This window comes from Taudactylus pleione, unplaced genomic scaffold, assembly GCF_031769625.1.
Source record: "Taudactylus pleione unplaced genomic scaffold, aTauple2 ptg000201l, whole genome shotgun sequence".
Taxonomy (NCBI): domain Eukaryota; kingdom Metazoa; phylum Chordata; class Amphibia; order Anura; family Myobatrachidae; genus Taudactylus; species Taudactylus pleione.
In genome coordinates this window covers 9285870-9311556 of record NW_028284603.1, presented here as the reverse complement: position 1 = coordinate 9311556, position 25687 = coordinate 9285870, and the positions used below count along the sequence as shown (strand labels likewise).

At 44.5% G+C, this 25687-nt stretch overlaps 1 protein-coding gene across 2 annotated transcripts in view; it reads right to left on the bottom strand.

Moving 5' to 3' along the window:
• The window catches only part of ACTR2 (actin related protein 2), a 44757-nt gene that overhangs the window by 7703 nt on the left and 11367 nt on the right, over positions 1–25687 (bottom strand). Inside the window, exons 2-6 of one of the 2 annotated variants that reach the window (XM_088477249.1) lie at positions 21093–21203; positions 18376–18390; positions 5863–6078; positions 4016–4088; positions 2349–2485 (exon numbers count right to left, since the gene is read on the bottom strand). In XM_088477249.1, the coding sequence (XP_088333375.1) occupies positions 2349–2485; positions 4016–4088; positions 5863–6078; positions 18376–18390; positions 21093–21203 (552 nt within the window). The remainder of the gene's footprint in view (positions 1–2348; positions 2486–4015; positions 4089–5862; positions 6079–18375; positions 18391–21092; positions 21204–25687) is intronic. The other variant, XM_088477250.1, reaches the window with a different exon arrangement.

The window sequence follows — 25687 nt, the reverse complement described above, 5'->3', positions numbered from 1 at the left end:
AGCCAGGCCTGGTCTAGACACTTATTTTCTGAACTACAACTGCTGAATGTCATTTTGCCGTCATTTATAAAGGTTATCAAAATCTACCATTTACCACCATATAACAGCCTCCAATACTTTGCTTATGGTCACTAGCAGCCCTCTACACTGTCCTGCTATCTTATATCCACTTCAGGATGATTTCCCCACTCTTCCTTGCATTTCACATAGGTCACACAATGTGTGAACATGACACTGCTGTAATACCTAAAACTTGGTCAATTCTGTATGAATGATGTGGGAATTGGGAGTGCGCTTAGTATAAATACCCAGTGAAGTGCGAATTACATTAACCTTCACACTACAGAACATCACAGCACCTTCATAATAAACGCACTATATAGATATTTAAATGTTCATTTAAAAGCAAATGTGGATTTGGCCCTTGAGCCTATCAAATGCAATCTGCTTATTCAACTCATCAGGTATTACTCTATAGAATGTATATGTACTGTAGGTGTATATCAGGATATTACATATACTTTCGGAAATACAGATCATTTAAAAGTAGATTTTGAAGCAGAAAAGCTTTTATAAAATGTAAAAAAAAAAAAAAAAAAAGTCTTAAAATAGTGTCAGTTCTTTGTAAGCAATAAATTACCCAGGGGGCCTGGTTTCTAATTTGTAATATCAAATTTCTTTTTGATGTGCGGCAAGATTAAAATTAGTTTCATAAAAAGTGGAATGATTATTTTGAGCAAACTGAAGGTATCCCGTGAATTTGCCTGCTATTTGGATTTTGGTGCCGCTATGCTTGGAGGTCCCCCCAGCGACAGTAACAATAACCCTACTGTGCTGCTCTATATGTGTGATCACAAAGGTACAGTCGTTGCCAACTCATCCGCTTACAGCCGTAAGCGGATGAGTTGGCAACGCTCGGTGACTGTTGTAAGGGTAATTATACTGGTACATTACTTCCTCAAAGCAACACTAATGAAACAACAGTTAACTATAGCAAAAATGTTGCTCTTGACCAGAAAATGTAATTTAATTTTTAAGCTGTACTAGATATAAGAAGAATCACAGGAGTGGCTATAGGAAATGCGTTGTTCCCAAAGCACCAGCACATCCATTGCACCTAGTATGGAATACAGCATTAATTCATGGATAAATTACTCCTAATCCCATAAACTGTGGCACAGGAGAACTATTTACTTCAACCATAGTCAAAGACATATTTTAAGCCAACACCACAAAAGCGGTCAGGAAAATGGATGACACATTAGTGAGTAAATATTAATGACTGCGATGCATATCACACACGTTCCTGATGGACTGGACATGTGGCTGGTTGAAGTTAAATGCACAAATGTCTAACACGTATGTTCTCAATCACCTAGAGCCATACTGCGCCAGACGCTTGGTGTGACGTAGAAACTCCGCCAAGGGTAGCAACCTCCGCACATTGTTCCTGAAGCCTGTATCTTATCTGCATCGCTGTCACATACAAAGATACGTACTGTGCACTAGGACTAGTACTTTTGTTGGGAAAGGAATTGCTATAAAGTTGCATAATAATATGTGACGCGGGTGTAATACAACACCTGTGTCTTCTGCCTTTTTACCCAGATTAGCGTCAGAGTGGCACACAGGAGCTACATGAAATGCTGCGTCAGTAGCCAGTGTACCCGTGCATTGTACTGTTGTTGCGTCAGTGAGGCTAATGAGACGCACATATTGTCAAAGAGTCTGACGTTTGCTTCATCAATTGTACATTTTTCCAGCAGGCAGCCATTCGAACACTGATTACATGAAGTGTCCATTATATATAAGCGGTTTCCAACGCACCACTGTCTGTAGAAGGCAAAGGGGCCAGGACATTTCACCCGAGCATTTGTGTAACTGGTTGCAGCCATTCTGAAAGGCAGCCTTCTACCGGTGTGGAATGAGGCCGATACATCAGCAAACACAAAAAAAAAAAACCACATTCTGCGCTGCGCCGCGCGCCTCCCCCCCCCCCCAAAAACGGCTCATCATTTTACTAGTAACAGTCTGCAAAACGTCTCATTGTTGTGTCATACACTGGCAATCTACAGCCCCAATTGGTCGGCAAAATATAACATGTTGGGACTTCTTGGTCAGAATTGGCGATTGGTGAACGCCATACGTTGCCAATTTTTTGTTTTTTACACAATCATCTGAAAACCGCAATATCGCCCTAAATGATTGCAGATTATGGGTCCCTTATTTTCTGCAAGTGACAATCCTAGGAGAACAATGTTAGCAAAAAAGAAAAAAAAGAAAACCACCCCATAACAAGTTATAAGAACAAGAATTTATTGTGAGCTGAGTGCAATTGTAGTTTTTACCTTGATAAGATAGCGGGTGATATCCCTGCCAGCGATATCCAGTCTTCTGGTGAGGTGAGGCAGAGAGAAACCCTCGTAAACTGGGCAAATATGAGTGACCCCATCACCAGAGTCCACCACAACGCCAGTCAACAAACCTGAGCAGAGACGGGTTTATAAAAAGGAACAGTAAGAAGATTATGCATTAAGCCTTGGCAAGGTATATACACATTACTTGGTTATGCATTACTCAACATTGTGTTTGCTGCTTGAATAAAGAAAACTATTTTGTAAACTGCAAACATATGGAAAAGTCAAACAATACAGAAGTGTGCACATTACTGCACAGGCAGCTGGGTAATACACTAACAGGACATGCAGGATTAACAGGAACAAGACAAGCAAAACAGGATAATAATAAATGTTCCCTACATCATATACACAGTTTATTAAAAAATTTTATTTTACACACATTTATAAACAGAAATAAAAAAAATGCCTGGCTCATTAGTAACATGTGTATCGGACATAAAATGACATTACACTGCAGAGACATGACATTATAAAGGGTCAGGCTCCTCTATCACGCTGCCTAACCAAATGGGATATATGCTGTACACTGTGTGACTAAAAATGTAATAACATTCCATCAGTGGGTCCTGGAATAGATGGCAGTTGCCGTGGAAACATGAGGTTCCCTGCACGCTTATTTCTTGAAAAGAATTAGTTAACTGCGTAGGATGGGAAGCAATTATACACAGTCATGCTCCCATGTACACCAGTGACAATGTGACAATACAACGCATATCCGAAAGACAGAAAACTACGTTTATTGCCTACAAGTGGTTTATAGGTGATAAACCCTAATCTACAGTATTTCATGTTTACTCTTCATAATGTGTCGCTGCTGCAGCCATTAACATGTTAGGAGATTATGGGCCGTGAATGTGCAAAAAGTCTTCACTTGTGTAAACTTTTCACCAAAATTGCATATTGTGCAATCCTATTAGCAGCGGCTTTTCGCTGGTGCGAATTCTCCATAGGCAACAGCTGCAAATAGTTTTCACCATCTCGGAGCAGGTGATAATTTGGGAAAAATCCCCATTTTTGGCGAAAAATGTGGGGACTTGGGTCAGATTTCACCATTTTCACCTGCACTTTCCGCCGCTAATGCCAAGAACTATTTTCAGGCGAATGCTGCTTCGAGTCTTTTACAATAGGATTGCGCGAATCCCGCCACCCGCAATAGACCCAAAAAGTGACACATTCAGGCGAACAGTGCAAAAAGTTAACGTTTTCGCGGCTAATTGGATACAACCCGATATATTTTCTCCATACACAAACACACACACACACACACACAGTAACAGTAGTTTGTATTTGTATATTTTAAGAATATATTTTAAATACAAAATTAAAGATCTAGTCTACCAAAGAGAAGAAAAAAAAAATCTGTTTGCAATGACTAAACACCTCTGAGAGGTGTTTTAGTTTGTTACCTAGGTGACTGCAAGCTATCTGAGATACAATAATTTAGACTACTGTCTACTGTTCCTCCTCCTTTTTGGACATGCAAATTTCAAAGGTCAAAGGATAGATAAAATGCTGGACATTTTTGAGCAAGCATAAACATGTCTTGTTCCAGAAGTATTATTTAGTGTCAGATAGTAGGAGCGCTGCTCACCCACCTTGTGCATACAATGTAAGAACAGCCTGGATGGCAACATAAACACCTGAAAACTGGTACGTCTCAAACATAACCTGTAAACAAAATAAAAAAATATGAGGCCATATAATATTCAGCATAAAAAAGTAGTTTTACATTATGGTCATGACACTCTACTGACAATGTTCTTAAAAAGATACATGTATGAATAGAACATCTGAGGACAAACCATACAGGAAATGTTTTAAGTCAATGGGCCAAATTCAATTCAGTGTGATGTTGAATAGCTGCGGAAGGGGGCTCCCGCAGATATTCAATACCCTGCACTGTTTGGGCGGCTAAAGGATTTCTTCTCACCCCCCCCCCTGGGGATGCAAGGAGAAATCTGACAAAACTGCTGGGCGCGCAGCTGTTTGCCGGCTTAGTGCGGCGCTAACAGACGCGTGCCCGGCACTTTAGTTGGAGAATGTTGGTCACCGCGCCTAAACACCCAGGTTAAGTCGAATGAACCGGCATTCTCAGACTTACCTGCTTCCCGACCAGACAAACAGCGCATTGAAGTGAATAGCCGCGGGAGCTCCCTCCCGCAGCTATTCAACATCGCACTGAATTGAATTCAGCCCAATGATATAAAAAGGTATAAATCGCCAATTAGTTATTTAGCCATTTCTTTTAATGCAAGAGGAATTTTTGACAATGAAATAAAAACATTTCAGTATGTTTTATTAACACATCTTATTTTTTTTAAATACTTGAATTATTAACCGAAATATGTTACCTTTTACTTTGGTATATTACTGAAAACAGACATAAAGTTCTGATATTAAAGAGAACTTCTATTATATACACACGCACAGGTTGTGTATGACGGCCATATCGCCACCTACTTATTAGATACAGGTGAATTGTGAATATACTTGGTAGTGTATTAATGCCTCAGTACTAAAAAATGAACTGAAATTTTTTTTTTTTTATTTAATTCTAAAAAAAAAAAAAAGTTAGTTGCAGCAGTTATGTCCCCGTTAGAAAACTACTTTTGGTTGGAGAGTCAATTAAGCGCAAGGTTTTGGCAAGACGTGAAGTTACGCACACTGTAAAATTACTAGAAAAAAAACCTCACTTGTTTTTGCTCGTACGTCCATGGGGTGCAAGCAAAAACCGAGCAAAGTTATCTGCATTGTATTAGCATGAGGTTCAAATTTAATCTCCTCCTTGGTATGTTGAGCAATAATCTGAATCTATGTAGAGATCACCTGTTGGAAGCACTTCCACACTCAAATAAGGGTACTATTCTACTCTGTACTAAGGTGCAAGCTCAAATCATCCCGTCCAAATTAATACTGCAAGCCACTAGGAAAATACACGAATGTGCAAGACACACAAAATACAAGGACTAAAACGCAGAACTCAATCCAATTGTTTGCGAAGGCTGTGAGGTGCTGTTGCCACAGCATTAAAACACCAGCAACCACACCTTGCAGCCCCCGCCGACCCCGAATTCGCATAATTTTGCTCGGAGCCCTATGTAGCTGAGAGCACTTTACGGCAACCCGAATTAACATAAAAGTGCAGCCATTGCCACGATGACTTGCACCCGCAAGATCATAGCAGCTAACTGGATCGAGCCCACAGTCTCTATAATAGATTAATATGGGTTATGATACTTGTAGATGGGGTAAGGGGTAGCTCTACCATTAAGAGTTAAAAGGCTATAAGAGCGATAGCAGTTATTTCCTTGTTAATACTACTACTGTGGGCAGCTTATTTAAAAGTCAATTGTAAGAGAATTGCTCCAACATCTTGTACACAGTATTGCACATGGATTATAAACATGATATATTAGTTTCATGCAACACGAGACCAAGTTACCTCGACTATTTTCTCTCTGTTTTTGGTCGGGTTCATCGGGGGCTCTGTTAGAAGAATTTTACAGTCTCTGGTGTCGATGTTCAGTTTTTCAGGCCCAAATGTATAGTCCCACAAGTGCTTCATGTCATCCCAATTCCGCACGATCCCGTTTTCCATGGGGTAATTCACTTCCAGCATTGAACGCAACTCGCTGGCTTCGTCGCCAACCATAAGGTCCTGAAATGTACAGACAGCGCTCAGTTAGTTCATACACAGACATCAGACACTTACTGCACCGAGACGGCACCTGTACATCAGTTTTGAGCAAATTCAGGCAGCCGTAAAGCGCGGCTGCTACTGCGCCGACTCGCAGCTGTACATTTGCGGCTAGTTGGATTGACCCCTAAAAGTCCTGACCGCAATGTTTGCAAAACCCACTCAGCTCCGAGACATTTAGGGGCTATGTATTAATAATCGCGGCACTGATGTGATTAAGTCTGTATTGCAAGGGATATTTTCCTTTTGTACTAAAAAGTTGTTCCCACTCTCCAGCGAAAGTGGTTTATGCCATCTGAGGATGGTGTAAAACCTACAGGGTCAATAAGTTCCTCCAATAAGTTTGCATTTTGGAATTTGGTACATAGGGGTCAGACCCTGCGATGTACAGCGCTTATTAGTCTTTTGCAGCAGATTCCTGTGACAGCTCCTGCATTAGGATGTCAGAACATGGTGGGAATACATAGACTTATGCAGTAACAATATTTTAGCGTGCCTCTCTCAGTTAATTGGCCTTCTGCAGTGAAGTGGTACCTTCGCAAACTACAGACATTCTGGCAGCTATATTGGATTTCTGAAGGACTGGACACACCATAGAAATTGTGCCTTCAATTAGATACCTCTCCAATTCATCAAAAACTGCTCCTGATGTCACTAGACCTCCGGTGGTGACATCATGATGGGGTCAAAAAGGGCTAATTTAACCACCAAGTACAACTACATGAAATAATCAGACTTATTAGCTGCACTTGCATTAAACTGGCCAAAGTTGATAGCAGATTGATTGGTACGGGTTACTGCACATGTTGTACTGTTGCAACATCCTAGCTGATCAATTGTATGCACCTACTTTTGTACTATACTGTTTTGTGGACATTATTTGAATTACCCACATTAACTGGGATCTAGTTACATTATATCAGTACCAGAAACAATGACGACTTGCCTTAGGTATTAATAACCACTGCAAGAGTCCTGCAAAACAGGTTAGTAGAGAACAGCTACAACACAAGACCATGCATGTTCATAAAGGCTGCAATACCAGATTCCAATTTCATATTAGGGCACAATTCATGAAATTTAATCATGCACATAGTGCATAAACATTTGATTATTCACAAAAAACACCACCCTCAAAAATGAAAAACAGTTATTACATACTAAAAGATCTAAGCAGCTGTGTGGATATGTTGGCGTATAGTTATAAGAGACACCCCAACACCCAGCACTCACAGGATTACATGCAGCCCTCCGGATTAGGGTCATTTCCTTGTTTGGTCCTTCTAGTAATTCCAATGTCACAGAGTGAGCACAGGGCATTCCCAGTGTTTATGTAACAGGTTAGTGGCAGTCTCCCTAGTTTGACTAGCCAGATACTAAACATGCATTTTTAATGCTAGCAGAAACATGTAAACTGGTCTGACACTAGAATCTATATCCCTATACCTAGTTATTTTACAGGCATTTAACAGGATTGCAGTAACATTCGATTGCTTTCAGTACATAATCAGGTTTTATTTCTGGTAAAGTGTACAGTAAGATCCATGAACCGTCGGACATGCGTTTTCAATACACTCGATATTGAGCCTATTATGGAAAAATCAATCTACTCATCTCTGACTGATAGCTACTGTTTAGGGTGAAGACCAGACAACTACTACATTGTTTGATAAACAAGGGTATAAGGGTGGAGGAAGATCGGGCACGAGTGCTCCCTCCCCTATTTCTGGCCTTTTAAACATTTCTCGCCTGGAAGGACTGGGCCTTAATGATGTAATCTCATCACAGCGCAATAGCAAGTCCCACTCCTCCCCATGTCCGACCTTGAAAGGTGAACTTTTAGGTTTCCTCCCCCATTTGGGGGAAAAAAAAAAAAAAAAAAAAAGAGTATTTATAGTCCCAACTTTAAATATAAGGGCAGCAATAACAAATAAGGGACAAACTTTTCTCATTAATTTCAATGGGGCATCATTTTTTGGTACTTGGGTTCTCTCTGTAATGAGTCCATAAAGTACACAAGTGTGCTACACTCGTTATCAATCATGGTAATGTCTAAATCCCCTTCACGGAGAGGACCCTGACGTCAGCCAGTGTCATTCCTAGTGTCCAGCGTCATTCCCAACCTTCTAAGTGGGCATAGAGGGGGAATATAACCTTGTGGCGAGGGTAGCGAGCCCCCAGCGTGGCGAGCCCGCGAGGGGACAACTTTCGGTACTTGTGTACGTAAAAGTACACAAGTACCCATTTTTCTAAACCTAAGAATGCAGATATCAGTGATTGTACGGATTTTGCATTTAGCAGATTCAGAAGAAAAAAAAAATCTGCATATGGACCTGAAGTAGAAGCTTGTGCGAAGCTTGTGCGTTCTGCTGGAGCTTTATTCTACAATGAGAGGAGTGGTGGAGGAGCTTGTGCGTTCTGCTGGAGCTTTATTCTACAATGAGAGGAGTGGTGGAGGAGCTTGTGCGTTCTGCTGGAGCTTTATTCTACAATGAGAGGAGTGGTGGAGGAGCTTGTGCGTTCTGCTGGAGCTTTATTCTACAATGAGAGGAGTGGTGGAGGAGCTTGTGCGTTCTGCTGGAGCTTTATTCTACAATGAGAGGAGTGGTGGAGGAGCTTGTACTGGTGCAGAGTTTTCCCATGTTCAACTGTATATGCTGGTAGTGCAGAGGCTGAGAGATGAACAGGTATGGCAGGGCAGGTCAGATAATGTACTGAGCCTTCCCTTATGAAGCTTACTGGTTAATATAGGTTGCACATAAAAGGCTGGAATTCTTGAGGGCAAGTGCTGGGAGGAAAAAATAAATAAATATTTTTCAGCAGGAACTACAAGTACAACACTGGCCCTTTGGGTTAATTAACTCTAGATTACAGAAACACTAATGCAAGCAGTTGTTTCATGCCTTAAATCCAGGATTTTCCGTACCTAGAGTGCAAACAATACAATCATAACATTCCAGGACTAGAGAAGCCTGGTGTTACAGGAATGCAGAGACATGACATTGCTAGCCCGGAATGTGTTCAAGGTAAAGCCAGGTTACCCAAATGCACAAAAATATGAGATATGGTAAGAACTTACCCTTGTTATCTCTATTTCTACGAAGTCCATAGGGTTCCACAGGATACCTTGGGGTATAGGTGTGACGTCAGTCGCAGGGCACCAAAGAGTTAAGCTTTCAGCCTCCCAGGATGCACTAGGTCCCCCTCCTATACCCCGCCCCCAGGCCAAGGCACCTCAGTTAGTTACCAAGCCATAGGCCGGAGGAGGAGAAGGAAGAGAGAGAACAAAGATCTGGACACATACAAGAATCACATTCTCACCAGAGGGAGACGGAAAACCGGTGACCAGAGCAAAGCCCATCTGCAGCACAGGTGCGACAGGGCGGGAGTCCTGTGGAACCCTATGGACTTCGTAGAAATAGAGATAACAAGGGTAAGTTCTTACCATATCTCATATTTTCTACTTCAGGGTCCATAGGGTATCCACAGGATACCTTGGGGATGTCCCAAAGCAGTATCCTTTAAGGGTGGGGACGCTCCTGTGCAGAAAGGAGAATCCGCCGCCCGAAGGAAGCATCCTGAGAGGCGAAGGTGTCAAACCTGTAATACCTCACGAAGGTATGGACAGAAGACCACGTAGCAGCCTTGCAGATCTGAACTGCCGAGGCACCACGTCAAGCTGCCCACGAAGGACCCACAGACCTAGTGGAATGAGCCTTCAGAGAAGGAGGGACCGGTAGGCCTTCATGAAGATAAGCTTCAGAAATAGCCATACGGATCCAGGCTGCCAAAGTTTGCTTTGAAGCAGGCCAACCCTTTTTACAGAAGCCATAGAGGACAACAAAGCGTCCGACTTCCTAAACAAAGAAGTGCGGTCCACATAAGTCCTTAAGGCCCGCACAACATCCAAAGAGGCCTCACCCACGGAAAGACCCGGTGAGTTAAAGGCCGGAACAACTATTTCCTCGTTAACCTGAAACTGGGAAACAACTTTGGGGAGAAACTCGGGCCGAGTGCGGAGCACTGCCCTGTTCCCATGAAAAAAACCAAGAAAGGGGGTCTACAAGAAAGAGCCCCTAACTCAGAAACACGTCTGGCTGAAGCAACGGCCAGAAGGAAAACAGTCTTAGCTGTTAGCCATTTAATATCCACTGAGCCCAGTGGTTCAAACGGCGGTCCTTGGAGAGTCCTCAGGACCACAGCCAAATCCCAAGGCGCCACAGGTGGAACAAAGGGCGGCTGAATACGGAGAACACCTTGCATAAAGGTGCGCACATCCGGGATTGTAGCAATCCTACGGTGAAACCAGACAGATAGGGCCGAAACCTGTACCTTCAAAGAAGCAAGGCGAAGCCCATGATCTAGTCCCGCTTGCAGGAAGGCGAGAATCCGAGACAGACGAAACTCCCGCGGTGCATAACCTCTCGGTCGACACCACTGGAAGAACGTATGCCACACGCGATGGTATATCCTCGCGGAAGACGGTTTCCGAGCTCGTAACATGGTACACAGCATAGAGCTGGCAAACCCCCAGGACCTCAGCATGGCCGTCTCAACAGCCACGCCGCCAAAGACAGCCGAGTCAGGTCCGGGTGAAGACAAGGACCCTGAGACAGAAGGTCCGGTCGTAGCGGCAACCGCAGAGGACTGTCCACGGACAGACCCTGAAGGTCTGAGAACCAGTGCCGTCTGGGCCACGCGGGAGCTATCAACAGGAGCGTCCCTCCTTCCTGTTTGAATTTCCGGATTACCCGTGGAAGAAGGGAGACCGGAGGGAACAGGTATGCGAACCTGAACGTCCACCGGACGGACAGAGCATCCACCAGAGACGCCCCTTCGTCTCTTGTGCGAGACCCGTACACCGGCAACTTGTTGTTGTGCCGGGACGCCATGAGGTCGATTTCTGGAAGACCCCACCTGTCCACCAGTAGTTGAAAAACGTCCGGGTGCAGGGACCATTCCCCTGGATGAACGTCCTGGCGACTTAGAAAGTCCGCCTCCCAATTTAGCACTCCCGGGATGAAGACCGCTGATATGGCCGGAAGATTGCGCTCCGCCCAAACCAGGATCCGAGAGACCTCTACGAGAGCCGCCCGACTGCGAGTTCCTCCTTGCCTGTTTATGTAGGCCACGGTGGTAGCATTGTCCGACTGGACCTGCACCGGGTGACCCTGGAGAAACCGCTGTGCCTGCAGGAGAGCATTGAAGACCGCACGGAGTTCCAAGATATTTATTGGAAGCTCCGCTTCTGTCGGTGTCCACCTGCCCTGGAACAAGTGTGGACCCGAAACTGCTCCCCAGCCTCGAAGACTGGCGTCCGTTGTCAACAGGACCCAATTTGGAACCCAGAACGGACGTCCCTTGTTGAGGTGGGTCATCTTTAACCACCACGCAAGGGACAGGCGAACCTCCGGGGTGAGCACAATCGTCTGGAACTTCAGAGACTGAGGCAGCCCGTTCCACTTGGACAGGATCAGGTGCTGCAGAGGTCTAGAGTGAAACTGGGCGTATTCCACCATGTCGAACACCGACACCATGGAGCCCAGTAACCTCATCGCCGAGTGTAAGGACACCCGGCGGCTGTGCAGACAACTGCGCACCCTTGACTGTAAAGCAGAGATCTTGTCCTCCGTCACGAAGATCCTTTGCTGTCCCGAGTCCAATAAGGCTCCAAGATGCAGAATCCTCCGAGACGGGATTAGAGTGGACTTCTGCCAGTTAATTAGCCAGCCGTGCCGTTGCAGCAGTGCAATGGTCAGGTCCAAGTGGTGTAACAGGAGCTCTGGAGATCCTGCCACCAATAACAGGTCGTCCAAGTACGGCAACATGCGGACTCCTTGCAGCCGCAGAGAAGCCGCCATGACCGCCATAGCGTCCTGTATGTCCAATGACACCATGTAGTCCCCAGGTTCCAGCGCCAGAATGATGGACCGTAGGGTCTCCATCCGAAACTTCGGGACCCGCAAAGACTTGTTGAGTGCTTTGAGGTTGAGAATCGGACGATATGACCCATTGGGTTTCTGTACCAAAAATAGATTTGAATAGAAACCCTGGCCCCTCTGGGAGAATGGAACAGGCACTATAACTCCAGCCTGGAGCATAGTGTGCAATACCTTCCGCAGCTCCGTAGCCTTGTTCCGGTCTGATGGTAGACCCGTGGTGAAGAATCGAGCCGGGGGTCTGTGCCGGAAGGAGAGGGCGTACCCGTGAGAGACCACCTCCAGAACCCAAGTGTCTGTCGTAGTGAACGACCAACACCGGGAGAACTGCAGCAGGCGGCCTCCCACCCTGGGATCCCCCAAGGGGAGACCCGGACCGTCAGGCCGCAGGCTTGTCATCTAGCTTGGGGGCCGGACGTCTGGTACTCCATGCCTGTTTCCGGGGCTTGCCCGATTTCTTAGGGCCAGCCTGTCGAGGAAACGACTGTGGTTTGGGCCTGCCCTGGGCCCTAGATGACCGAAAGGACGATGGTCCAGAACCAGAAGGAGCAGCGGCCGACGGGAGACAAGCAGATTTGGCTGCCGCCAGCGTGGCCACAATCTTATCCAGATCCGGACCGAAGAGAACTTCTCCGGTAAACGGCAACGCTTCCAGACCTTTCTTGGATCTGCGTCCGCCTTCCAGGATCGCAGCCACAAGGTGCGACGAGCAGCTACCGCTGCTGAAGAAATTCTAGACACCAGAGTACTAATGTCTAGAGCCGCCTCGTTGATGTAGGTGGCCGAATCACGGAGATTGCCAATCAACTCCGCTTGTTCGGCCGGACAGTCGGATTCAAAAGAAGCCTCTAATGAATCCGCCCAGCGCTCCATCGCTCTGGCAACCCAGCAAATGGCCATAGCCGGCCGTGCTGCCCCCCCTGCAAGGGAATAAGCGGACTTCAGGCAGATTTCTACCTTGCGGTCCGTAGCATCCTTAAGGGAGGACATGGATGGCATCGGCAATGTGGCACTACGGACAAGACGGGTCACGTGAGAATCCACCTGTGGAGGGGATTCACACTTAGCAAAATAATTATCCGCGAACGGATAAGCCACCGCCAGGCGTCTCTGCGGCTGGTATCTTTTGCCAGGTTGTTTCCACGCCTCCTCTAAATGGTCCACCAACTGACCCGAAAGAGGAAAGACTGTGGCATCGCCCTTCACATCTTTGAAAAAGGCATACTTAGATTTAGCCGCTGGGGGAACTTCGTCCTCAATCACCAAGGCTGTGCGGACCGCCCGAATAAGTCCAGGAATATATACTTTGGACTTAGCATCAGCGTCCTTAGTATGGAAAGGTTCCTGATCGTAAGGATCCAGAATCTCCCCATCATCAGACGTCCCTTCGTCATCCTCATAAGGAGCGGACAGAGACGCCACCGGCCTTTTATGAGGCCGCATCACAGACTCCCCTTGCAATACATCCGACAAGTGCTGTAAAGAACTCGTCAGGGAGTTAACCCACGCTGGCTCCTGAGAACCCGGGAGCAGGGAAATAGGGAGACTGTGGGGTACCACCAATTGTCGTGGGAACCCCTGCATGGGTGACGACACCACAGACTGCTGGGACAAACCCATCGGAGTAAACGCGGGCTGCGGAGCTAACTGGCCCACTAAAGCTGTTAACGCCTGAGCGAAACAAGCCCAGGGCGGCTCCTGTACCGGTGCTGTAACCGTAATAGGCCGCGCCATGGACAACACTGCCGGCAAAGGCCCTCCGCGCTACCCTCCCCCTCCGCTAACGGTACTTTGCACGTGGTACACTGTAGCCGGAGGGGAAAATCACTTTCAGACATGATGGCACCACGTATGTGACCTCTCTCACCAATTAAGTATTAAATAGGCGAGAGACCACCCTGCAGCACCGCACCGCAAGGGCTTTAGCAGAAAGAACAGGGACAGTAATAAAGCTGACAGTTTAGAGAAGAATAGTTACAGGCAGCGCTAGCACAGTCACATACAATGCAGAGAAATAACAATTCCTGCACTAACAGCGCTGATCACTCAACTACACAGACACAGGGCCTGGTAGGACACAGCGCTGCATACACAGACCTGAGCCACAGCGTAGGAGAGGTATGCGGGGGGACCCAGACCACGATGCTTCCTTCCAGACTTCCAGCAGCATTCACCATGCGTTGCAGAGAAGATGGCCGCCGAGGAGCAGAGAGAAGCTGGCCTGGGGGAGGAGCGCTGACACAGGACCAGTCAGCACAGTGCAGAGAGGGCTGTGTGCAGCGGGGGAGGCGCCGGCTGTGAGACAGGGAAGGCGCGCTCCCCTGGCATGCATTTAACCCCTGGGACGCCGCAGCGCTACCGCTCTGCTGCGGTCCGCTGTCCCAGGGGGTAGTGGAAGCGCAGGTTGGTCGCCTGGCTCCACGCTGCAGCCAGTCCCCAGGGAGCCCCCTGCCTGGGGACTTAGGACCATGTGATCAGCGGGGACCCACCGCGGGACCCCGCTGCTTACCTCTGTCCCCCTTGAATCCGGCCATGGTCCGGAACATCTGGGGTCACCGCTAGCTGTGACCCCAGATGCCCACCAGCATCCCCGGATCAGTACCGGCGTTCTGGTACCGGCGGGGTGTAGGGAAGACAGCATGGACGTCAGGACTGACTGTCCATGCTGTTCATCCAGTTGTGCAGCCACAGCTGCATGAAGAATAAGCTTCAGGGGCTCTTCTAGCCCCCACTCCAACAGGTGCATCCGACTCCGGCCGGGCACCAAACTAAACTGAGGTGCCTTGGCCTGGGGGCGGGGTATAGGAGGGGGACCTAGTGCATCCTGGGAGGCTGAAAGCTTAACTCTTTGGTGCCCTGCGACTGACGTCACACCTATACCCCAAGGTATCCTGTGGATACCCTATGGACCCTGAAGTAGAAATGGCCACTATCCCATCACAGTCACTTCAGGGCTGCTGTATAACAATACGGATAAGACTGACCTGTTTATTTTAGGTTATAAGTTCTGTGCTGTAGTCAGTGCGAGTAATAGGCATCTAATAAGAATCATGTATTAAACTGCAATATAGGGCAACCCAACACATTCCAAGGGCTGTGTGTATGCTCCTGTAAGCTTCAAAATGGCTGCTCACTACCTTGCTTCTCAGTGAGAACTTTACACTATATTTCATCGGAACAAAGAACTCCTGTCACACAAAGCTCAACATGCTGTAACATCACACATGGTGGGGTATTCAATTGTTTTATCGCATCCTATCTCCAATCTGCAGAGATGGAAGATCTGGGTGCGATATGAAATAGTTTTTGGGAGCCTATGCATATAACACGTTTTACCCAAATAGACAGGGTTTTGCCGCATGGAAACCGGCTAAATCCATGTTAAGTCCTGCTTTGGGAGTTTGGGTGCAAAAAGTGACGACTTATCGCACATTTCTGCTTGCCTGCCTGGGGGGTGTGCTCCTCTGGCTGTACAACTGAATTGCTCTGCCGGGCGAAAAGAATTGAATTTCACCCTTCTCTTCACATCACCCAGAGCATATCCCAATGGTTGGACCTGCCTTTCAGACACAATAAGAATCCCTGTGTTATGGGGAGGTGTTTTACAGACTGTTTATAATTATAACTCTGTTTTTTCATTATCAGGATTCATTTATTTTCACTTCTGGCGGGTAAAAGCAGTCAGTCAATGTTTCAACATATTGGATCAAGACGCTTAACTTGATTTTCATTAATAAAGATTTTTTGGAATAAAAAGGGATGTGGCATATGAATGGGCCAACTAAAAGGAGTTTAAAGAGATGGTGAGGGTGCTTTTATGCTAATCTATATTTTAAATTACAGCAACCGAGAGATCATATACGGTAACTCTGTACCGATTTTAGATTTTGTATGGAGTAATTGCTGCACTCTTTATATTTCGTTATTAATACCCCTTTCACACAGGGCAACCCGAGTCCAGGCTTGGTGTGAAAGGGTAAACCCGGGTTGTGGGTATCCTGGTCGCGACAAGGATTATTCTTGGGACTGACCCAGATAAGCTGCAGTCTTATTTGACCCGGGTCAAGTTAAAAAAGTTGCCGATTGGCTGTGGATGCAGAGGCCCGCCTCATGGGAGTGACGAGTAGTGTAAAGGGGATGACCCAGGAATAACTCAGGTCCAACGAGCAGTGGGAAAGGGGTCTGAGCAGCTGCGACATGGCTTGAAACAGTGTGCAAGGTTCAGACCTGTGAGTTTGGTCTGAAAGGGGCATTTATTTTATGGACAGTGCTGGCCCTATGACCAACGGTGATTCCATAAGAAATTTTGACATTAAGTAGTACTTCACTCCACCACACTCCCTTACTACAATTCTGTATATTTTTTTTTAAAAGAAACACTGATCTAGACCATTGTACGGAAATACTACACAAGCAGAAATACTGCTACACATCTAGGTGAGGGGAGAGAAATGCTCAGGTGTCACTGGGGAATACAATAGTCATTCTCTCTTCTAAAGTGGATATAACATACGCCAATATACAGATGTGTCCACATGCAACTAACCTTCCTGCACTAAAAGTCGCATTACACAACTCGTGACCGTCGTGCGACCCGATAGCATCAAGAGTCTTTGGGCAACTTTTTCCTTTAAAATTTGTCTTATTCACACACGCAGCTTCTGTCTATTAAAACTATGTGTGGCATGCCTATAATCTGCGTGTGACTGGTTATATCAGCATGCGACATGGTGTTTGAGGGGCTACACCTCCTGAGCTGATATTTGGCATGGGCGTGTAGAACTGTGTCTCTGTGCTGCATGCCAAGTTTCAGGGTGAAAAACAAAAAACAGGAGGATTTGGGAGTAATCTAAAGTTCCAACTGTTAGTTTTTTCTGACACTCAGTGGGTTTTTTTGGGAATATAATATATATATATATATATATATATATATATATTTATTAAGTTACACACACAGATTGAGTCTACCATATCCCGAAATACGGAATAATTTTGGCATGACAGATAATGAAACCTTTGATTTTTGATGGTTCAATGTACACAAACTTTGTCTAAGGCACAAATTATTGAAAATATTGTATAAAATGACCTGCAGGCTGTGTATATAAAGGTGTATTTGGGTCGTATTCCTAAGATATTTCATTATTAAATGCAAATATTCCAAAATACGGAATATTCCGATATCCAAAATACCCCTGGACCCAAGCATTTTAGATATGGGAGACTCAACGTGTGTGTGTGTGTGTATTGTAAAATATATAAAAAAAGCGCCCTGCCCCCCAGGAGGAGGGCAAAAAGCGCCCTGCCCTCACAGCCTGCGGGAGCCGTTCTCACCCGCGGGACGCAGTGTCCCGCGGGTGGAGAAACATGCGGTGACCCGGTCACCGCCGGAGAATAGACGCCGGGCGCATGCGTCTATTCTCCCTGTCTGCAGGGCTTGGGGGGCTGCCCGGCGTGTCCGTAAGTGCCGGGCACGCCCCCAAGAGTGACGAAAAGGGGACGCGTCTTATACACGCCCCCTTTTCCGATGACCGCGCCCCCTTCTCGGACGCACATGCCCTCTCTAGCTCCGGCGCCCTGCCTCCCGCCGGAGCTAGAAGGAACACACATGTTACATACCGGTTGTAAAGTTGGCAATTCATCTTTTTTTTTTATTATTATTATTTTAAATGTTCTCTCTCCTCCTTCTCGTTCACTCTAATATCCCATAGCTGCTCCTGGCTCATTACTAAATCTAACAGAGATCTGTCAGATCTTATTTTTGCAAAAATAAAATATACCCAGGTCTTATGACACAGAGGAAAATGAATAGTCTATTACAGGTTGTGACATTCAATGCTTACAGCACATCATTACAGACTAATAGGACAGTAGTATCAATTAAAATGACAATTGGAACACGCACTATCAATTGAAATTATACGAATGGAACATGCACCTACCACTGCTGTGTGAAGTTCCGTTTTCTTTTTTCCCGGTCATTTGCCAGTACAAATAATTCTTGTTAATTTGCATGCCCCATTTCTAAAAGCGTTCGTACTTCCTACACACTTATCTTTAACACTTCTAAATAAACAGGGGTATTATATATTTGTTTAAGCCAATTGACGGCCAAAGCACCACACGTGTTTATAGTGCAAGTATTACATAGACATGCTATGTATCACTAGACAAAACATGCAGAAGCTAGTAGGATCTGAGGAAGACCAATTCCTGAATTATGGTAGGTTAGATATCAGAATATGCATCATTAAGATGCACAAACACAGATCAGCAATCTCAAGCATTACACGCTGAATGTCTCCGTGATCTGACTTACCATCTTTTTCTTATTCTATTTGAGGATTTCAATAAGAAAGAAAGAGAAGGCAGGTGACCAAGTCAGATAACAGTTTCATGAACCATTCTTTATTTCAAATAATCTGTATCTCAGGCTTACATTAAGCAATTATCTAATTCACCACCAAAAAAAAAAAAACTATAATGTTGAAAACCATAAAATATTCACCACTTTAAAAGGGGTGGATTCAATTAGCATCACGTTGATGTAGCTACTGAGGTAAGTGCCCGGAGCTATTTAATTGTTCACACTGTAAGCCAGCAACTAGCGGATTTCTGCTTGTGCCTGCCTTGAAGTTCAAGCAGAAGTCTGCGCTAACTATCGCCTCGGGCTAGGCGTGGTCTCACCGCGTGCAGTAACAACATCGCACCCGGCACTTGACCCAGGAGATGCAGTGTACAGTGACTAAGCCCTGGGCATTAGTCGTGGCAAAGTGCACCAATCGGGTTACGTGCCAGACGCGATGCAGTCATTTGAATAGCTCCAGGCACTTAACCCAGTAGCTACATCCTCCAGATGATAAATTAATTCCCCCATAAGAAGTGTATGCATAATTAGTGAGCTATGATTTTAAAAATAAAACTATTAATACAAATGTGTAAAAAAAGAAAGGAAAAGTATTACTTTAAATGGGGCTCTCCAATGTAACAACAAAAATTACTTGGGGCTAGATTTACTAAGGAGGGAAGTTTATAGAATGCGTTATGTTCTTAATATAAATTTCCTTTTGACTGGCTCAAACTCTACATTTTACAGTCTATTGTGTTAGGCAATAATCTTCTTGGGCAAAGGAGACTCTTTAGTACCTGGGGACACATTAATTTATGGCTTGTGTTAATAGTTTTTGAAAAAGTGATTAGTATACGAAGTTTAAAAAAAAAAAAGTTCACATTTTTATAATTTGAAACAAAAGGAAAAAACACAAAGTATTAAATTACACAGTATAGTGTTAAAATATGAGGTCACTCCGGTAGATTCATATCCTAATTGTGACGCAGTGTAGGTTCAAATGCCTTGATTGATGTAATCCCCAGAAGCACCCTCTTTTAACACCTATCCGGTGATGCCAGAGTAATCCCTCACAATGAGAAATCCCTTTCCATGGTGCAAGTGAAAACAGTGTCCTCCAGGGGCCATAGGTGTCCTTGTCACCTGCACAGCCGTGAAGGAAAGCTAATAGCGGTCTTGTCCTAGAATACATTTGTAGACATTAAATTAGGTCACACTTAATAGTGTTCCTTTTCTGAATGTCTTCTAATAATTTAATCTCTCTGTCTAGGTGCCCTCTCAGGTTATTCTATGGCTGTCCTTATACAAGTGCCCAGAATTATATCCCATTCTTAGTATGTGGTCTAACAAGTTATACAATGTCTTAACTACATTTGCTTCTTCTGTAATTATGCCCAGTCTTTTAGAATACCTACCAATATTTTCTTAGCTCTTGCAGCAACCGTTTGATATTGAGCTCACCATCTACTAGCACACCTAATGCAGCGTATCCATTAGGCGATTAAAATGAGCGATTGAACGATAACGACATTGTTATTGTTCAATTGCTCATTAATCGTTCACAAATCTGGCATGAAAATGTAGAAAACGACCAGCGACCAGCGATGTAGAAAACGACCAGCGATGCACGCTCCCGCTGGTCGTTTTCGATATCAATCAGCGCCTGAACATGCCAGTCAATCTGCCAATAACGACAGATAGGGCATGTTCGGGCATGAGGGAGGGTGCCTGCACTGTACGACATATCGTTCAGTGTAGGCACTACAGGGGATGAGGAACGACAGTACAATTACAATGTTGTAATCGTACTGTCGTTCTGCCATCTACTAGTGGACACGAACTTACCTCTACCATTTATTTATCCAAACCATGTGGTCCAAGTCCTTCTGCAGTATTTAATGTCCTTTTCTCTTTTGATATACTTAGAAGCGAAGTGGGCAAATTGCTGTTGCAACGATCTAGAAATGCCGCAAGTCGCCATCTCGCAGCCCAATACCACCCCTGACGCGCACATTTTTGCTCACAGCTCTATGCACACAGCCGCACTCACACGTGCAGTGAGGGAACTTGCTCCTAATTGGATTGAGCCCTTAGTGTCATCTGCCAATATGGACACCCAACTTCCTAAACACTCAAAATCAATTCAAGTATTTTCAAAACAATCCAAATCATTACTTTATTAACTCATGAGTTGCATTGAGATCAGTATTAAGAATTCACCTTGCACCAGGATCGTGCTGCAAACACTTTATTAAATAAGCCTTTAGAAAGTTTGTGCAATGAACTGGGTGTCAGCATAAACAGTATATCGTGCAAGGCCAGGGTATTAAGGATGCATACTTTAATGGAACGTGATAAAATCCCTAAAGCAACAGAGAACCTGGTACCTCACATATTAGGCTCTGAAAGTGTATTCTACTAGAAGACTAATTGTAAACTGTCTGCATTAACTCTAGGCTTTATGCATGCAATGACGTAGGTAATTAATGTTTTCTAAACTGCTCTGTAACATACGCCCTGTCTTGCCTTTAGAATTGTTTATGTAAAATATACAGAACAGCTCCATGTGTCCCCTATTGGACGTAAGGCAGAACTCTTCTACCAAGCAAAGATTGTCTGCACGTAACTACCAGTCATAGCACAAAACCTATCACTGCAATACTGGGGAGTTTGGATTGCTCAGATACCTTGATTTCAATGTTCCCCACTTTGGCTGTAGAACGGATGACAGGTCGCCCGACCAGAGCCGGGAAGATGTGCTCTGGGAAGTTGGAGCCGGCATATCCACATTTCACAAACTAAAACATGGAGAAAATTTTTTTTTTTTAAAAAGTCAGATATAAATACATGAACACTGTTTCAAAATAGTTTGCACCAGGTATAGCAATGGCACACATGCAGATTCATTCCCTTTCATGTCAACCTATTAAAAAAGGTCATTTTCAAATATAAGAAAAATAAAACACACACGTGAGAAGTACTAATACCATAACAAGGTTATGCACCAAACTTTTTGGGATATTATCTTTACTACAGAAGTTCCCCTCCCCTGACATCACACTCAGTCCAACGCTATGATGTAAAGTTATACCTGTTTAATGTTTTCTTAAAACAAGATTTGAGACATGATCTGTCCTTGTCAAAGTATAAAATAATCCAAGCATTAAAAGGGGACATACCCTGCCAGTGCATATATTACCACTGCCGTGCTTATGTACCCACCAGAAGCTATACTACAGAGAGTGACCCACAATCAGTATAGATAGCCTTCTGCTTATATACACAGATACTACTCTAGTCATTTGGTAGAGATAAGAGTAGCTGTACAGGGATGCAGTCAGGAAGCAGACAGTCGAAATATATCTATATTATATATAAGAGATCGCCCAATACATTTGTTAGTGTGTACCCAGCATAAGTGACACCCTGCCTGACTTTTTTTTTTTTTTTTTTTAAACAAAGGAGCGACAAGGTGTCCACAGCGCAATAACCATACATTTGTCCATCTATACATAGGGTAAGTATTAAAGCGATAACACTTCACGCAGGTGAAGAAAATGAGGGAAGTGGGATGAAGAGTAGAGCAACTCATGGCTAGTAAAAAGCAAATAATGATAATTGGGTGGGGGGGGGGGTACGACTAAGGCAGATCCTTCTTCATTTACACAGGATCAGAGATGTTTGGTGGAACACAGAAATAGAGGCACATCGGTCACTTGGATGGTGCTCTGAGGATAGGACCCCGACTCTGAGGGCTTACAGCCTAAGAAGGAGGGGTGTAACCAGGAGGGTGAAGTGGATAGGAGAGTAGGTGACAGGTCAGAGGTGGAGTCATAATGAGTGCTAATAAGCTTTGATGAAGAAGTGAGTTTTAAAGATTCATTTGAAAGTGTACATACTGTAGGCAGCATAGGAAAGATCTTGGATGCAGGAGAGGTGACAAGAGGTGAGGCGGCAGTCAGTGGAGCAATGGAGAGAGCGGGAGGGAGCGTGAACATAAATGAGGTTGGAATGGTTAAGTGGGAGTGGTATAAAAAGAGACAGAAGTGAGGTAGAGGCAAGCGAGAGGCCAGAAAGGAGGCAGTCCCAATAGTCCATGGGGTAAATAACAGTATGAATGACCGTTTTAGTGGCGTCCATGGTGACAAAGGCTCAGATTCTAGGTACACTGTGAAGGTGAAAGCAGCATGATTATGAGATAGACTAGTGCGGCGAGAGCCGGGAGGAGTGAAGACGAGGGTTAGAGTTGTGGATTATGCCCAGCCAGCAAGCTTGTGGGAGAGAGGAGAGGATAGAGAGGAGGAGGGGGGCGGGAATAAATGGAGTTTGATTTTAGACTTATTAGTTTGAGAAGACACTGGGACATCTAGGAGGGGATAGCAAAGAGACAGATATACGGGCGGTCTGCAGACATATCTGTCCATCGGCTCTGCAGCACAGCCAATGCGATATATCGGTGAACGCAGACGTTCACCAACATATCTCGGGTACACACTGGCTGGCGGCCAACAGATATATTGGCCGATCAATTGATCGGCCAATGTATCCGTCAGTGTGTACCCAGCTTTAGTCATACAATAAAGTCCCTTTCACACATGCAACCCAGTAAATTGCCGGGTAGATCAATTCGGCAAATTTCCGGGTCTCTCAGTCCGACCCTGGTAAGGAGCAGGGTCGTGGACACGGTACTCAGACCCCCTTTCACTCTAAGGGCAGCATGCGATTAGCAGTGCTAAAGTAGCGCTGCTAATGGATCGTTGTGGGGCTATCCAATTATCCCCGAAGTGCCACCCAACTCTGGCAGTTATCGTGTGTTTAATTTCGGGACTGGATGTGTCCCGAAAAATAATCCAAGAAAAGTGCCATTTCATCACAGTCACAATGGCAAGAACACATAGGTCTGAGTTTATCACAGATCCAATGCGTTTTCCCCCAAATATCTTTCTTGGCGAAAAACAGGGATAATCGGCAAAAATTCCCAGTTTTTCACCCATGAAATATTGGTGCTTATTGGATACTGCACAGTCTAGATGCAGGTCAGTGCACATACACCAGCAAAAACCTAAGTATTTAGACTATCTGAAAGGGGTATAATACAAATATAGGGACCCTACAGATACACTACATTAATTTAAAAAAAATATATATACACATCTCCCCTGTTAGAAGCCCCCTTTACACACGCAAACTGCTAAACGGTTAAGTCACAGGCAATTATCCAGGTAACATGTAAGGTTTATATAGGGGAGCTATTGAGCACTAGATGGAAGCACTAATTGTGTGGAGAGAGGTAAATACTACATTTATTTCAAATTGCCTTTTCAAGCTGATTTAATCAGCCTGGTGCCAAGGCAAGAAATGAGACTAAAATGATTATTCCCCCAGTAGTCCCTACCAGTGTTCACTACCACTTTAAGCAGATGGCAGCCAGGGGCATCAGGTATTAGATACATGCTCTGCCTAAGGTTATGCCTTTTCACATCAATTCGCTTTTTACAAGCTTAAAGGTGGTAGTGGGGAGGGGGCGAGACTGATCGCTTTTCCCATGAGAAGAAACTCTGAAAGGGGTTATATTTTACCCTGAAAAATTTCATTTGATTAAGTATACAGCTATCACATGTCCTAAACCAAACTTACATGCACACAGTGCCCAATTCAAGCAGTAATCACTTTTGAGGGTATTCCACACAATAAAAAAAAATTTAAAGAGGGTTTCATTGGACACTTGGGAGGTATATTTTCAATTTCTATAGTGCACAGAGCACAAAGTACATGTAGCAGCTTACATACCATATATAGAAATGTGTGGGTTCACTTCCTATTGAGTCATACACAGCCAAAGTAGAGGGGGAAAAAAAAAAAAAAAAAAAAAACAGTATTGCAAACTACAGACTGTTCTCTATCAATTGGCAGCATGCTACATATTGTTCAGCTCGCCTTGCACAGTAGCAAATAAGCTTCTGAAGTGCTCGTACGATGGCGTGTCACTCCTATATACACACACAATCCACACTGAACTGTGAATATGATGCTGCAATGGCAAGAATAAAGTTGTACAATATGGGCACAGGGGCTAGTAACCGTAATTAGAGGGGTACGGACCTCCCTGCCACATCATTTTTGTGGGCAACTCAATTAGCTGCAAGGTTCTTCAGTGGCTAATTATCACCATCAGTTATTTATATAACATATAGCGCACAATATGTGTGGGGTTTTCTGCAAACCATTGCTATATGGACAATTTCTGCCATGTAAAACTCACTGTCAAAGTAGAAATAGGCTTCATGATGCCCTTCCCACATGATGGGTGATAGTTTTTGGAGGACAGTCTGCTGTAGACAAATTCGGCAGTGCCATATTGTCTCCAAATTGCAATGTGCTTTAGAATGTTAGAAGTTTTCTACATACTTCCCCTTTTTCACATATTAGTTTTGAACTTCATGATTAAGCACTTGACTAGCCTCCTAGGCCCTACATCAGGGGTCTTCAATCTTGGCCCTCCAGCTGCTGTGGAACTACACATCCGAGCATGCACTGCCACCTTTTTGATATAACAGCATGCTAAAACTATGGCAGTGCATGCTGGGATGCTGGGAAGTGTAGTTCCACAGTAGCTGGAGGGCCAAGGTTTAAGACCCCTGCCCTACATGTAAAAGTAAAAAAAAAAAAAAAAAAGTGACCCACTTCCCAATTTATTAATTTAAGAGTGTGATCAATGATCCATGCATGTATTTTCAGGTGTTAAAAAAAAAGTCCTGGGCAAGCCTGCGCTGCTCTTGACCCAATAAACTGCCATATTAAAAAGGGTGCAATGTATCAAACCTTGGAGAGAGAGAGAGAAAGTGAAATGAGAAAGCACCAACCAATGAGCTCCTGTCATTTTCAAACAGCCTGTAAAATGACAGAAGCTGTTTGGTTGGTACTTTATCTCTCTCCAAGCTTTGATACATGAATATTTATTTTTATTTATTTATTTTTTAAATCTCTTTTAACTAATTAATTGTTATAGGCAGGTTTTATACTGAAAGAAAATGAATAGAACCAGCTATGTGAGGTCACAAGGGAGGGTATGCATACATTCCACAAGAATCTTATCTGAACATGTCTCAACTAGGTAACTAGAGACTTGTTTGTCAGTGTAGCAGCCCTATCACAGGAGTCACAGATTCTGTTTTCATGCCACATTTGCTTCTATAGTCTGTAGTATAAAAAAAAAAATGCAGCTTTTATTAAAAATAATTGCATTAATCTGGTCAGAGAATTTTATTTTATGGAAACTGCA